The sequence below is a fragment of the Parus major genome, chromosome 3 (genome assembly GCF_001522545.3).
Source record: "Parus major isolate Abel chromosome 3, Parus_major1.1, whole genome shotgun sequence".
NCBI classification, from domain to species: Eukaryota; Metazoa; Chordata; class Aves; order Passeriformes; family Paridae; genus Parus; species Parus major.
In genome coordinates, this window is record NC_031770.1 from 97,806,829 (window position 1) to 97,824,103 (window position 17,275).

General features: G+C 38.8%; 1 protein-coding gene across 1 annotated transcript in view; it reads right to left on the reverse strand.

Moving 5' to 3' along the window:
• The window catches only part of MBOAT2 (membrane bound O-acyltransferase domain containing 2), a 91,958-nt gene extending 79,111 nt beyond the window's left edge, over window positions 1-12,847 (reverse strand). Inside the window, exon 1 of the mRNA XM_015622700.3 lies at window positions 12,693-12,847. Coding sequence (XP_015478186.1) covers window positions 12,693-12,764 — 72 coding nt within the window. The 5' untranslated portion in view covers window positions 12,765-12,847. The remainder of the gene's footprint in view (window positions 1-12,692) is intronic.
• Between the last annotated feature and the right edge of the window lie 4,428 nt (window positions 12,848-17,275).

The window sequence follows — 17,275 nt, forward strand, 5'->3', positions numbered from 1 at the left end:
GGCAGCTTAAATTTTACAGAATAAATTTTTAAAGAAACCTAACCAAGGTCTATTTAAAGCTGAGATTTCAGGGGTAAAAAAAAAATCTTGCCATAGAATGGCAAGTTTCACCCTGAGCAGTTATAATTTAGCACATGTATAAAAATAACAGAATTTTTATTCCTCCTCAGGTACAGGATATCAACAGCTCAGCCAATGAGAATAACACCTCAAAATCTTACAGAGAGAACAATATGTAATGGAAAGTTATGTGCACATAAGAATAAAAAACATACAACTATAATGTAAATCATCACCACTAGTTATTCAGCAGTGAATGACTCGAGTGTTAGTTAGACATGCTAAACTATTACAGATCCTGCTGTGTGCAGCCCAGCAATTTCAAAATTAAATCCACTATTTTGGCTCAAAACTAGTCATACAAGCACTGCAGATTATTGGCACAACTAATGCCAAATGTAATAGTAAAACAAGAACACAAATTCAGTTTTAATATTTGGAGTAGCTACACAAAATACAAATCCATTATACCATTAACTGCATTAAGCTGTCTACAAAAGAAATTCTCATTTGCATGACCTCTGCAAAAGTCAATAGAAAGTATGTAACTTCTAAAGACATTTATTTTAGTATTTTGAATGAATTAAATATAATTTATGCCATGTTTTGTAAAAACAAAGTTATTGCTAAGGAAAAAGTATTTAAGGAATCAATTCTTAACATAAAGAAAAAAAAAAGAAAAGGGTCACTGACTGTCACAACGATTTCATCATCAAGAGGAAATTCTAGCATAACATTGGATTTGAACAGCTGGAAGTCTCCAACTTTACAACACAGACATCATCTTTAATTAACAATTAAAGAAATTTAAGTTCTCATTAAAAAGAAATAGAGAAGAAAAGTTTATTTCTTCTACAAAACTAATTTTAAGATATGCAAATTTTATCTACTAATTCAGATTTTAGGCTAAGCCTCCTCTTTATATCAGCTATATTTTAATATCAAAAGTCAATTGCTGCAGTCAAGGCCTTCAGAATCCTGCTACTTCACAGCACAGAAGGCATTTGCCTCATTCAGAAAAAGCAGCCAAAGGAGAGAGGGAATTTTACTGATACAAAGAATTCCTAACTGGATGGCTCAAGTTAATCATACATGCCCACACAGGCTACGAATAATCCACTGAAAAGCAAAACAATGGCACAAAGTTCTGCTTTTTACCAACTATAGCAAGATACTGAGAGGCACCCCAGGAACATTTACAACAAAGTACCTCACAAGAGCAACAGTGGTTTAGCACATGAGGCACCAAAGATTACCCAGGAATGTTACATTTTACTCTTTCTGACAATGACCCACACAAACACTTTAGATGTTACCTTGTCTTGGAGCTTCTCTATTTTCTCATTTTTAATAAATTTTCACAAATAAGAAGAAAAATAAACATTCATACCTTTAAAAAGCAAAAAATGCCTGTGGCCTCAATAAAACACTTTGGATGAATTAAAGCTGATGTGGGGGTTTTGTTTGGGGGAGTTGTGTTTTTCTGTGGATTTTTGTCTGTTTGTTCTTTAGTGTTTTTTTAAAGTTATTCTTGAAAAAAAAATAAATAAGAAGGCACTTCTGTTCTTATTGCTGTTTAAGTTGCAAGATGCTTCACAGACAACAGTCAAGAAGTTCTGGATATAGCAATTCTGCAGATAGAAATTCAGGAATACTCCAATTCCCCCTCTTAGCCATACCAAGGTACATTTGCCCCCTGGAATTCAGCTGTTCTGAGGTGCAAGATAGCAGCATTGCTTGTCTCCCTTCTATAGTAATTTTTGGCACTCCATTCTACCACAGAAAGAAAGTTAGGACCCATGCTTCCTCCTTTATCTGACAGGGCCAGTGAGCAAGGTGCACTAAGCAGCATTCCTCTTCTCCAACCTTTAGCTCTTCTTTTCAACATCTATGGCTATCAGAGAAAAAAAAAAGGCATTTTAGGAAAAAAAAAAAAAAAAAAGAATGTGATCTACAAAACCACTTTGATATGAGTTCTTGCAAGAGCTAGGAGATCAAGACAGAATCACGTACACACACCTTAAAAAGATCTTCAAGCCAAGGCTTTGATGTTTTTTCTAAATCTGTAGGCCCACTTTAGCAGTAACATTTTAAACACAAACCTCTTCAAGGACCATGTTTGTTGACACATACTTGTCAAAAATTGCCAAACTTTACTACAATTAATGAAGCATCAGCTGTGCCTTGTTCCTTAAACATCATTATTTTCTCGTTCCTGCTCCAAGTTAAGTCGAAACTACTTCCCTTTCCCACCAAAACAATGAGTTGAGGAATGGAAAACATCTACCAGAGTTCACAAAAACTTGGTTATAACATTCAGGGGAGTTAATGTTTCTCCACAGCAGCCAGCTAGCAGTATGGATGGATATTTTTCCGTCCAACTTCTAACCTTCATCAGGTAAAAAATAACTTGTACAATTATCCAGTAATTGCCTAATGCCAGACAGCTAAGGACTGAAGAGTGAGAATGACTATTATTTGAAACCAATGTCAATTTCCAACTACTCCCTGAAAGTTGCTGCCCTAATATAAAAAGGGAAAAAAAAAAGAAAATAACATTCTCCACAGTAAAGCAGAAAAAAAGCAATTCCATTACAAGGCTCGAAAATCAAACTGCTTGGTAATTTTCTTCAATTTATTGGGAAATGTCAGGAAAAGGAATTCAGAGGTACTGGCAAGGGTATTTGATGAAGCTGACAGATATTTAAGAGTAACTCAGAGAACCTTTCTTCTCTGAATGATAAGAAGAAACAAGATTCCTTTCAAACAAAAGGATCATAAATCTTGCAAAAATGCTTTCAAATGCATTTTTTATTCAATTAATACTCAGTGCCTTACACGATGAAAATATAGCTAATTAACATTCCTGCTGTGAAGTCCCAACCTTGCTTCATGAGTAAAACATGAAGAAACAGAGAATAAGCAGCAGTGATTATTTTGAAATCATATCAGTATGGGAGATGTCTGAATTAAGGCACAATGTTCTTTGTATCAAAGACTGTATTACTGAGTGTTATACAGTATCTAGTGTGAAGGGTACTTTTTCAGAGGACAACTCCAAGCCCAGCCTTCTAACACCAGCCACTTCCTTGAAGTGCATGCTCTAACCATTTTAGTCAACATCAACATCACTGGCAAGTGCTTTTGAACACTGGATACATACACTTCATCTTCACATTAATTTATTGACAGCTGAAAGGACTTACACATAAGATCTTAAATGTTTTCTTTCCAAGCTAGTTTCAGACCAAAACATCAAATCCAGTTATGAGATAGGTTAGCAATAGTATTTCTATTTCCAGTATTAACTCCCAGTTTCCAGTTCTTAAGCATGCTACAAAGAGCAAAGCATATAACAAACAACATGATGTAGGCAACAGTAATCTGGTTTGTTCAATAAATGAGCATCAAATCCAATAAGCTCTTTCAAAGAAGACTTACTTAATCATTACTCTAAGATAAACTGTATGACTAAAGACATAAAATGAAACATCAATGTACATTTTATAGTGAAAACAACCGAAACTAATTCATTAAGGATAGGAAGATATTGGCTGAAGGGTTTTCTCTCTGATGGGCTCTTAAGAATTCACCATTATAGATCACGAGTTGTCAAAAAAAGCTATTTATTCATGGGAATACCCACAAAAAAACCCCTAGGATGCAAGTTTCAAAGGTGAAACTGGACTAAGAATTGTGTTTTGTTTTCTTCTCTCTTCAGAAACAATAAGGACCTAAACCACTTGCTTCTGTTAAGCAAAAACTGGTTTGGCCAGTTAAGGATTGCAGATCTCAGACTACCAGGGATAAAGAGTTTACAACATCAAAACACCACAGCCTGGCAATATGTTGGCAAAACACAGCTCCAAACAAAGACCAACTCAGTCATTGCGCTTTTAAAATCATGGATTTTTATCACACACTCGCAGTGCAAATACACATAAGGAGATGAACTCAAAATCTCTATCACATGCACTAGCAGTACACTGATAACAAAATCAGTGTACAACAAAATAACAAATAAAATAATTCAGAGTATTAGAAAGCAGGCATTCTTTAGTGCTGGGCACTTACAGAGGATATCTTCTCTAATCAAATGCACATGTGAAACTTTACAACAGGGTATTTATTCCATCGCAATCATACATATTCATTATAGTGTACTTCCTAGCTAATACATAAACATCATTTTTCCTAGAAGTAATTTGCATGTATCTCTCTCCTATTGGAAGACCTTTTATGGTCCTCGAGGGTTGTCTAAAGGGGTCTCTGGCTGTCATACTCAATAAGTGCCTCAATATTACAGGTAACCTTTCCTTGAGCTTTTATTTGGGCATGTGCTGTTAGTTCTTGAGACAGAACTTTGCCCAGAAAACCACTATATTCCTCATGATCTGTTTATCCAGTAGTTCCAGCTATGTTTACATCCTGTGTTCATACTTCTACATTCTTTTATCCTTTTTTTTCCTAGTTAATCTTTAAGCTCCATCTAGCAACTCCAGGGGAACTGAACATTTCTATTCTCTGTGTCATCTATAAACACAGGTTCAAATGTGTCTTTGAACACCAGGTTTTTACTTTAAAACCCAGCAAACCACTACAGTGTCTGAAATTCTGCAAAAACTTTACAAACTAAACCTACCACAGCTACTCACTTTCCTAGGCATTTAAAAATAAAGCAAAATAACCAACACCGATGGAGGTATCTTTTTCAAATGCAAACAGAAACTGACATTTTCTCAATTAAGATCTACTTCAGTACAATTATAGTATCCTGGTATCTGAGAAACTGAAATACATGTTAAAATAAGCAACAGACATTGAAAGTCCATGTAGCAAGCGCAAATCTGGTAACAACAGCAGTAATTTCAATTAGCAAGTAGAACAAATATCCCCAACCTTTAAAATGGTCAGCTTCTCAGTGCTCACCATGGGAAGGAAAAAAAAATAGGAGAGAGCTTCACTACACTCTCCCTTGAACAAACTACTATCCAACACAGTCTGTATTCCTCCATGCCTATTATCTTCCTGCCTTTCCCAGTTCAGAAATAATCCCCATGAGATCTGCCAAGCCTCATTTCCAAGCACCATAACCACAGCCCTTTAAACATCTGCAGTATGCAGCAACCCACACAAGCAATGGACCCTACTTTGAGAGGCTATACCTTTTCAAATTATTTCCATTTTTAATAATAATATAGTAACATTTAGAATTATATATTAAAATATTTTATCTGACTTCTTACATTCAATTCCATGAAGTAAATTATTTACTCATGTATTCTAAGGGTAGACCTACAAATCTCAGCCATCACTGAACTTCTAAAATTCCTGCAGATTTGTGATGACCTCAAATCCTTTTTAGCCTTTCCACCTTGAAGAATAAAACCTAATTCATTTTAGTCTGGGCCTTCAGTCCACTTTTTCAATTACATGCTTAGTCAATTGAATAACTGGGGTTTTATATATGCTTGTATTTATATACAGACATATATATATAATATATATATCACAGATACGTAAGATTGAGAAGAAGCAGTAGAATCAAGAGCATTACTAAGCCAAAAGGCAGGTCAGAAAGGTTAAGAATGATCTGTACAGGTATCTGAATATATATATATATATCAGTATAGAATACACCACTGTAGTAATACAACCAGTATGCTCAAAAGCTACATTTCAGAATAAGAACACCTTCTGCAGCTTATTAACTGGAAATAGAAGAAAACACCAAAATCCCAACTACAGAAATCACAACTCTATAGCTAAACCAAAATAGCTTCTTCACCTTTGGATATATTATTTTAGAATAAAAAGCAGAGCTATGGAGCTTTTCCTTTGCAAAAGTTGGCTTAGCTACCAGAATGATCACTTAAAACAAGTAGGCATAAAAATGAAATTCTCAAAAAGATCTTAAACAAGTGCTAAAAGACTAGCTAAAAGACTAGCAATGTTGATTCAACTGATGTTGAATTTAAAACACTTCCCAAAGGAAAGAAGGAAAATGGAATAGCCATACTGAAGATATATCAACTTGCTTTGTAACACAAATATTGTGAAGATGCCCACATCAAGCAAACAGGTTTTCACTTGTCTGCGTGTAATTGTTCTCACTTTTCAGGAGAAAATAAAACTCCAGTCTAGACTCCCTAGTTCAAGGGAAACAAGGAAAAAAGATGGACAGATGTTCCTCAGGAAAAGTACACATTAGTCAAAATAATAAATGTGGAGAAAGCATTCTGTAATCAAGGCTGCAAAGGATGTATCACAGTGCTTCACTAGGTCAACAAAGGAACAGGTAAACATGAGTTAAAAGTCAACAAATGTCAGGACTACTGAATGATAAAGATGACTCATCTATTTCAGTTTTATTGTTTTTTTCAGAACTCTTGCTTAAAGTCAGCACAGTACTAAAGAAAAAGCCCACGGAGAGAAAATATCGACACAGCTGTGGTACAAGAGGTTTACAGGAGAAACCCTTCAGAAACAGAGAGCAACACAGCGGTAACCGTGCACTCCATGAGAAGTGACTCTTGTTATCTTCCTTATGCCTTACTCTTCTTTCTTTATTAGACTGTTCTTTAAGCACTCCACTGTTTCTTCTCAACATCCCAGAACACCCCAGAACTGTGGTGTTTTCATAGCAATTACTGAACCCCATTTTGGACTCAGAAATGTGTTGCACTGTCATGAGCACAGGTGAGTGTTCCCACTTACACCACCCCAACAACTTGCATAAGCATATGAAAAACATTGTGACAAAACAAAGCAGGTGACTATAAGCTGTTCAGGTAAAGAGTGTTTAGTTTAAATGTTTACTCTAGAAACTTCAGGAGCAATTATATTTGAGTTTTTCCACTTCTTTAAAAAAAACTGAAGAAAACATACCCACTATGAAAGCATGTGAGAACAAAATTCACTGCTGCTTCTATAAATATTAAGGAATTAAAGCAGCTCTGTAATTTACATCCTCACACATATATGTATTTCCTTCTTGCACTAAATCTTTCTATCACTTAATAAATGGCCCATCTTTTCTAACACTGTAACCAGTGTTTGCTTTCTTTTCCAGCTCTGTTCATGACTGATTTCACCTCTTCCTTCAAGACAGTCACTTTCTCTTGTCAATTCCCTCTTATCCCAACCATTTCATCCTTCTCTACATATCTTTCATTGCAGAGTTAACTCTTTACCTATTGTTTGTTGAGTGAGTCCATACCTAACTACTAACAGTAAAACCTGAGAAAGGTGTCACTGCAGAGGACCCTTCTGATTATTCACTCCCTCCCTTCCAAGAGTCCAAAGGGAAGTTAAGAAACCACTAAAAACTGGGTGAGCAAATTCAAACAATTCCAAACATCCAGTCACTGAGAACAGCACATACAGAATGAACAACAGAACTTTATTTCCAGCTTTTTTTTCACCAGCTACAGTCTCTATCTATCTTCACAGAACTTCATGTTTTTCCATCCACCCTTCATTCTCCTGACTGCTGCTAGCAGCACATGAGGAAAGTACAGGGCAAAGTAGGGGCACAATTTGCTTATCCTACCACTCCCTTGCCTTCAGTGTTTGCATTTTACACACCTGTGAAAGCTATTATATCTATTACTTATAAATTTCCTGGATCACATCTGAAAAATCAGTAATGAGCTGCTCTGGGTTCCACAACCATACGCAAGGGTCTAAGAATCAGTGATGAAAGAAGAAAACTTGGGACACTCTTCACTTTATTCTTTTTTCTAGTTTGATAATGCTTCAGTCAAATGTTAGGTCATCTTAATATTGGACAATTATAGAGGACAAACATTTTGATATCCATTCCATGTTTAGATAAAAAGGTTTTTATCAGACTAAAACATTTCAGCCCTCAGGAAGCTATGTTACATTGCCTTGGCAGAAAACAAGAGATGATAAGGCATCACTAATGCTCAAAATTTTGTGAAATAACAGATCTAAATAGGAGACATACTCAGATTTACCCTTCAGGCAAATAAGGCACATAATGCTTCTCAGCAAAATTCCCTACCCCACCTCCAAGCCTTGTCTTTTCTCCAAACTACAGCTGTGCTCACCTCCAAGGCATCAAAATAAAGGAAAAAAAATTTCTAAATTATTTTCTTACATCATATGCATGTAAGAAATAAATATTTCAGAGTTATACACAAAGAAAATTCCTGCCCACTCTCCTTGAGGGCTTAAAGGTGAAACACAGGCTCAACATACATCAGTGCTTTTATGTGGAACCAAGTGTGTTAAGGGCATGATGAAAGCAACTTGGGTAACTCTCTGCACTAAGAGACATATGCAGAAAAATATGTAAAGGTACAGCAAACTGGCTTATGAGCACTAAACAAAGGAAGTTTGTGATTTATGCAATTCGTGTTTAGGAAGACTTGGATTTCTACATCTACTCTTAATAAAAAAAGTCAGCTTAGATTCTTTGAAGATTGATGGCACTCACACAGAAAATTGTATTTATTCTACACAAATAAGAAAACTTAACAAAATAAAAGCTAAAACTAGACTGGGAAAAAAAACACAAAAACCAAAACCAAACTGAAAACCAAGAAAAGTGTGGAAGCAGCAGAGTTGTTTTTTTTATCCTTCTGTTGAAAAAACACTGCTTATTTTTACATCCTGGAGTTTAAGTCAAGTGCATAATCATAAGCATGACATTTTATTCTGTCCCCATATCTTCACATAGCTATATTGTTAGTAGTTGGAGCCACATTCTTCCTTTTCTTATCTAGAAGATAACCACCGAAGTTCAGACTGGTAATTGTTAAGTTCAGACCATATTTCAGGATCTCAAGATCAACCTCTTAGACAACTCATATAAAAAGTTGATGTTCAGATATTGTCATAGTATAGTATATACCATGTATAGTCAGTCTCCTATCTCCCCTGCTCAACTATTCCTCTACTACAAATTATCTATTTCTACAACAAATGAAAGGTAGAAATAACCCCTACAATTTCTGCCCATTTTCAGTAAAAAAATTTTGCTCCCTCTGGTGGAAGCAGTGAAAGCAAATGATTATTCTCTGAACTCCCCTAACCCCACAGGGACCAAAAAGAAATCTCTGCTCTCCTAGAATCATTGTCAAAGCAAATTTAAATCTTTCCAATTTAATGACAAGTAACTGCCACATCATCAGGTAGTAAGGTAAGTCATTTGTTAATAAAAAATCAGCAAGGTAGTGATAGAATTGGAAACAGACCAAAGTCCAACACATTATTTGTCAGGCTTCACCTTAGAGAAAGAAGAAAGAAGCAGAGACATAAATATTACATGAGAACAGACAAGAAAAATATAAAGCTAGGTGATAGATGTAACTACAATAAAATAATTCAAACTGCAACCTCAATGCATTATGCAACATGTGATACTCTGACAGCCAAATTTTTATGGTAAACCTTCCCATACTTCTCTTGGGAAGTTGTCCAGGTGGGAAGGACATGGCAACTTTTGTTCCTTCTGTCCCCTGAGAAGACAAAATATGCAGCACATAAATATTTATTCACTCATTCATTAACTTTAAGGACCTAATGTGACACAGCTGTTGACAGAATGCGTCCTTTCCTGAGCAGCCAACTTACATTCTCTAAGATGTGAAAAGAAACAGTTTTTATGAGGTTTATCCCTCCCAAGCAGTGGGATTTTTTTCCTATTACAAAATACAGAAGAAAGGTGAGTTTGCTGTGGGTTCTTGCTCACACCAAGCATCTTCCCTTTCATCAAATGACTGAAAACAACAACAGAAAAACTGGCCCAAGAAGCCTATAAAAAACACAGTAACTTTTCCAAGTAGCCCTTTAGGTTAACTTGGTGCAAGACCAAACAAAAGCCAAAGGTAAGGTTAACACAACAACAAGTTACTGCACAATACCTTGTTGGGGAATACACACAGAAGCAGCAAACAAGTTCTTCTCCATTCTTTTAGCTACCTAGTACTCTAGTTCCAAGGAAAAATGTCTAAGAACAGACAATTGTTAAAGTAACAAAGCTTTTCTTTTGCAACACAGTTGGGCACATAAAGGACATTTGCTGTGTCAAACGGCTCGATGGAGCTCACCCTTCATATTTTCCACTGACCTCCAACTAGCACATAACCAACACCATGCTCAAATCTCCACCTCTAGCTCTGCCAAGGATTAAGTAACAAAGGAATCAATTTCTCACACTTGATCCACACAGAAATGTGGATCTGATTGATTAATCTTAGAGACAGCAACTTCACCTTGAATTTAAATTTCTACTTCCATCCACTGTCAGCTCGGGAAGTTTCTCCATTCATTTGTTTGAACACCAGAGAGTAAGACAACATGGACACATGCTACCTCAATTTGTCTTCCAAGAGTTATACACCCTAGCAGGACAATTAGATAGTAATGGCTTAAACCTAAATAACAATTTAAGCAATATTTTGGATAAAGATTAGTATCTATTCAAGGTCAAAACTGAAAATGAATGGAGAAAAAAGCCCTACTGATCTTCAGCAGTTCTGAGTGCTGGTATCATATCAGAGTCTCTATTTCAAGCAGCTGCTATATTGGTATGACTATAGTCATAGTACAGATTTGGAGTGAGTAGTAGAAACAATGTACTAAACCAAAAAACCCTCATTTTTCTATTATTTTTTCAAAGCAGTGCTACATTTTCATTCTGAATATGCTTATAGTATCACCAAATGTCATGCATAATCTCTGAGCAAACACACCAAAGAGTATCAGCACTTTCTTTTTCTTCCCTGCCCTCATTATCTCCTTCTCTTCTTTGATTTGACTACACTGAACACAATTCACATTCTTTCTGTATTACAAATTTACTATCAAGACAGAATCTTGAGCTGAGGTTGCAAATACCTTTGCTTTTTTAAAATTTTTTGTTCTCAGTGCAGCATAATTTTGAAGCTCTTCAATTCATACTCCAGTCACAATCAGTGCTCTTCATACACAACTGGACCCATATTATATACAGTCCACTGATGTCCGAAAACAGTGTATGTCTGACTTCCAACTGCTTATAACAAATCTTCTAAACTACATGTTTAGCCACCCTCCAATGTGATTATTCCCAAAAGCTACAACAGAGCTCAAAGTGTACTTTATGAAAACTTCTTGGCTCTACAGGAGCATCTGTTGCAAAACATTCAATACAGGGAAGCTTTCCAGGCTTTGATAAAATATAATTTCATTATCATCAAAATGTGGTATCCACAATATTAAAACAATTTTGGCAGTACCCACACCACATCACAAAACAATTAAATTTATAACTACTAATATGAGTAGAAAATTAGACACCCCTGGGATCATTCCATAAAAAGATGGTCAACTCTGATGTGTTTTAAAGTACCCTGTAGAAGCCGTAAATTTTATGGAATAAACACGTGGCACCTGGCAACAGCAGGTTATCACCTGTAGGTATGAGGCACCAAGCCATGAGGTGCTATTGATCCCAGCCACAGGTATCATTACAAGGGGTACCCAGTATCTATTCCATCACAGGAAGCTCAATTTCAACTTGCCTGTTTTACCAGTTTTCTAGAAGGTACTTTTTCATGTATATCCTTTACTATGGTTCCATTCAAACAAATGGCTGGGGAATGGGGGAGGAAAAAAGAAGAATGAGTAACTCAGTCACTTCCAAAATACTTTCTCTAGGCATGCTCCTTCCTCTGTATTTAATTTGAGTTACTTCTCTCACTTATTATGTGTATTTTGTAAACCCAAGCCATCAAAGTCTCCCTCTACTGAAGCACAGACTATTTTCTTTGACATGTTTCACTCATATGTACATGAATGAAGCATTAAAAAAAAATTCCTAACATGAAATTTCTTGGTGCTACAAAATTTATATGAGAAGGTACCTCAGATTACTTTTCTTATGTATTCCTAAATACCTAAATATTCTGTAGATATACACAGTGATAGACTCTTCCCCCATAAACAAACATTATGGTCCAACTTCAGAGATTAAACTCAGCAAACGTCAGTTTCCCAATCTTATTCTGTAATCTTCTAATGTTTCATGAAAACACCAGGATTAAGAGCCTCCAAGAATTTTTATATCACTTGGACAATAGATACCACAGAAATGTTCTGCCTACAAAGCACATACGAATTCCCAGCAGCATTGTGTGCGGCGCACATTATTTAACACCGCGTGTAAACCCCCCGGCAGGCGCATCTAGGCGCAGCGCGCTGCTTTGCATTTGCAATTATTACCCAACCTTTGCATCCCTTGCTCTGATACCGGCCCCATTCCCAGCTGCGGAGCCACATCTGGCCGACTGACGATGCCAACAAGTTGGGGCGAGGCAGGGCCGGGCAGGACAGGGTTGGATGCGGGCGGGATGCTGGACCAGCCGCGGCGGGCGCGGAGCGGGCGCACCTGCCCGCGAAGCGCGGCCGCCGCCCCGGCGCCCCCCCGCCCGCGGGCGCGGAGAGGAACCGCGGCCGCCCCCCGCTCCGGGCGCTGCCCGCCCCGGCACGGCCCCGCGGATGGATGGAGGGGCCGCGGGGGGACGGGGCGGGGCAGGACGGCGCGGAGCGGGGGCGCGGTGCGGTCCCTCCCCGGCGAGCCCACGGGAGCGGCGGCGGGGCGGGCGCCTCCCCATCCTCACCTGGTCGACGGGCAGGCGCACGGCGTTGCTGAGGGGCTGCAGCAGCGTGGAGCCCGTGGTGCTGGTGGCCATGGCGAGGCCGGGGAGCCGCTCCCCGCCCGGGCTCCCGCGGCGGCGGCAACAACGGCGGCGCGAGTGGCCCCAGCCCCGCACGGCGCCGTGACAACAAGGGGCGGGCGCGGTCCCGCCGATGACTGACAGCGCCGACGGCCAATCGCTGCGCGGCGCCCCCGAGGAGTGACGGGCGGGCTCGCCCAATCCCCGCCCCCCGGCGGGCTGGGCGGGACGAGGCGGCCGCGCGGCGGCCGCTCCGCGCTGAGGGTGGGTGGGAGCTGCGCGCAGGTACCGCGCAGGGCCCGGCGCTCTCCCTCACCCGGTCCCGGCCTGCGCTAGGGGACGTTCTGCTCGGGGGTTCTCCGCAGGAAGAGCTGTTAGGCGTCGGAATGGGCTGCCCAGGGCGGTGCTGGAGTCACCGTCCCTGGAGGTGTTTAAAGAAAGACCACCGAGTGCTGGTGTGGTTGTCACAGTGGTGTCCGCTCATAGGCTGGACTCGATGATCTCGGAGTCTCTTGATTCTGCGATTCTGAGCACTGACCTGCGCCCAGGTTCGCGGGGTGAGAGCTGCGGGTGCGGGTGGGTGATGGATGCGAACACCTAATGGGAAGTGGCAGTTCCCTGCTCGGGGTGGGCAGGCAGGGACAGGCGGACAGGGACAGCCGGGCAGGAACAGCCGGACAGGGAGCGCGATGCCGGCGGGGTCAGTGCCCCGCGGCCCAGGTGGCCCCTGAGGAGGTGTCTGTCGCTGAGGGTAACGCTCCGAGCCCTCACCCCTTCGCCCAGACATGGACGCTCAGCACTCACACGGATGAGTGGTGGGATACGCACAAGGCGTGAGGGTGGCCTGGAACCCTGAAGAGGTGGTACAAGAAAAATGGTAAAGAAACCCTGTTCTACAGCCACCCACAGACTTAATGAAGTCTTACCATGGCTGTAAGGTACAGTTTAAATTATATTATCGGCCTATTTCTTAAATACAGAAACGTGAAATGGTAAAAGCATCAATCAGTACTTCTTCAGAGGGTTCTGTCTAGCAGTGCTGTTTCCTCAAAGAAAGCAAGAAGTGATGTGGTGATGGCAATAGTACTGAATTGGTGCACAGCACAGCTCTTCCACCTGTCCAGTCACCACTGTCTAGTGCAAAACAGAATAAACACTTCAGTGAAAGTATCACATTAGGGAAGTGCAGAAAAATCTGCCAGATGAACTTGTGCTGCAGGCTAGTTATTAAGCCATTCTGCTTTAGTGCCCTACCTGCCTATTTGCTTATCTTGGAACTTTCTGTAGATTTTCTTTTCCTATGAAATAACTGAAATATTAATTGTTCTAAAAGACATTGTGAAGAAGGTTCCAAAGGAATATTCTAGTCTTATCTATAAAACTGCTCAAGAACCCTTTGTCTCTTGAGATAAAACTGCAAGTTATTCCGTGCAGTTTGTCAAACTTTTTTTATAATTTTTGTATGTTGCACCTCTAAACCACATACAACCAGAAATTTGCCCTCAACACAAAAAAGTCACCACTTTAAGCATGTAAGAGATAAAAAACATTGTCCAATATCATACTAACAATCTGAGTGTGTCTGAAGTAGTGGCCAGGTGCTGTGATTTACATAGTTATTTAAGTTCATAGATAATGCTAATTGGTAATAACAGGAAAATGGAGGCAGGCGTAATTATCTGAAAACACAAGTTGTTTCTCTCACTGAATTGCAGACTGCACTCTGTACTTATGTTTAGCTTGTGGTAAGGTCTTTTGTCTGAATTTAAAGAGACTGGTTAATAGGTGCAAATAAGTGGTTTTAATTAGATTTCTCCACTGCATGACAGGCAATTACATTTGTGGTAGCATCTGCAGCTGCAGAAGCTATAGTATAATGTTTTTGTAGTAAAGCAAAAAGAGCTGTTTTCAGAAAGAAAAAAACCCCAAACTTTTCCCAATTAATTCTGAATCAGTCTCTTAAATCTAAACCTACAAATTATATATCTGGATATATGTGTGTGAATAACTTCATAGAAGTGCAGTGTCACTAGGCTCAGTACAGTCTGCATTACACTATACGTATATGTATATGGAGACACAGCTCACTTTATCTGATTTTCTTTTATTAGGAAGATGCATATCTACACACAGAAATCTTTGGAAATCTTTATCTAAACATTCTCTAATGAAGCCCCAAAAGAGCTGCTTTAGAAAAGGCTGATGCCTAATTTTGAATCAGTCTAATCACAAGAAATTATTCTGGTGCATCTGTATAAATCCATGGAGGTGCCATTACTGACACCGATGAAATACTGGCAGCAAAGAATTGACCTACTGAATGAACTCCTTATTTCCAGTTAACAAAATGCCTGAGAACAAACTCATGGCATCACAGCATAAATGTTGGTTGGATTTAAAACTTGTTTTATTTTTATGGCAAATTTTATTATTTTGTCAGTGTATGTATTCTTGCAATGCTTAGAAAATAGCAAAAATATTCTTTCCTGTATGACTCCTAAGATCCTAGGAGTTCATTGGTCAAAGATACATCTATACTGTGTATCACAGTATTATTACAAATAGTTTGCACCTCTGGCATTAAGTTGCATAATTATGTCTTTCACAACTTTTCAGTGGAGAAATATGTTTTGAGAAGACTTACTTGTGCTCTTACTTAGGAAGGTGTGTGTTGGGGAACACAACATCACAGAAATACATCATGAAAACAGTTACAAAGTAATAGTCCTTTTGTTGAAACCCTCCCTTGGTGGAGATTGGCTACATGGAAGAACAAAAGGTGTCCTGCCCCCCAGAGCTGAAAATAAAAGTTTGCAGTGAAATGTGAAGTGTACAAATGTTGCTCAAGAAGAAAGCAACAGGAAAATAAGGCATTTCTGACAGAGAAAATGTAGCTTGTCTTTGATGTCTGCTAGGTAGTGAGGACTGTCACAGGCACTGCAGTAAAACTAGGTCTTCTGCTTTTCCTCTTTTTTTTTTCTTTTTTTCCTTTGGAAGAGGGTTTTATTTCAGATGTTTTCAGAGAACTTCCTGCCTGTGTGCAAATACTGAGTGTGGGAAGGTGAAGCATTGTCTGGCGACAGGTAGCATTCTGCGTCACATTGACACAATGACAATGCAGTTGGTCCTGAAAGGTAAATGATGCTGTGAAAACAAAGGCTGGTGAGTGATAGATAGAAGCTGATATTCTGAGAGTAGTGAATCTGTAAAATTTTATGTGAATTGGACATTTTTCAATAAACATGACTTACATTCCTACTGTTTTAATATTTTCGTGTAAGAGAACAAGAAGTGATACTTCCACAAGAAAATTCTTTCCACCAAAGGCTGTCAGACAGAATGCAGGAGGGTGTGGTGATTTAAGTAATTCCAGAGAGTGGCCTGACATACCATGAAGAACTTCTGATGTTCTACTCTTGATTAAGTTTTTATGGCCCCATAAATGCTTGTAGTTCTTGGGTACAAAAGTAATCATGAAGGCATCTCAGCCCTACAGAGATTTCTCAGTCTGTCAGGATGAAGTAACAAACACCAGAGGCTTTGTGTAAACTTTGTTTATTTAAATGACAATATGAGATACACAGGTGCTAACAATACCAGTCTTCCCATATGACACTCTACGATAAAATAACAAAACAAGAAGCACTGTGGCAGAGGACAGGAAGGGATAAAGTCTCTAGATGCACCATTGTGTACAGTTCTTGTTCCTCTTTGTTTGATAAGGCTGTTCTAGGAACACATTCACAGTCAGAAAATAGGAACAGTTACTGAAAGTCCTTCTAACTTTCAGTTAGAAATAAATGAAAAGGAAAATGGGTTTCAGTGTTAGAGAGTTGACCACTTTTGCACATCAAGCCTTATTTTAGATTTTACTATCTGGCTTGCTTAGCCTGAAATATTTGAGACTTCATTCCAAAGAGAAGAATGTTTCAGTAAAAGCTGATACCAGTCAAATGGAAATAATTTTAATTAAAAAATCTACTCTTAAAACTTAGGTATTTTTATTTTTGTCTCACCCTTTCTGCAAAGCAGTTTTTGCTATATCTTTAAATATTCTACACAGCACAATATGCCTCACATGCATCAGCTGTTTTCTGAAATGATATAATCTTTAATTAGCCATTTCAGCTATTTTAGTGATTTAACGCTTTGTGTAATTCCTTAATATCTGTTGGAATTCTTCATGATGATATTGTTGATTGCTAGTTCAAGTAATGTTTATTTGTCTCTCTCTCTACTTATGAGGAAAAATACAAATACCTTTCCGCAGTTTAGATACATGATAGATAAAGTCTCCCTTTGGCTCTTTAGCAGAATGCTTTGGTTTCAGGTTTTTGACTTACTTGAGTCTTAGAGCTGCTCTGAGAGTGAGCAGCCTTCTCTGTTATTAAGGCAGCAATCAGTTTCAATCGTATAATTGATTTAGATCAACATTTTTTCTTCCAAGTGCTTACATCTTGGAAATTCTCTTATGGGGAAATGCATTGGTATCTCTTGAAAACATAGAGTCATGTTCAGCTCAGACC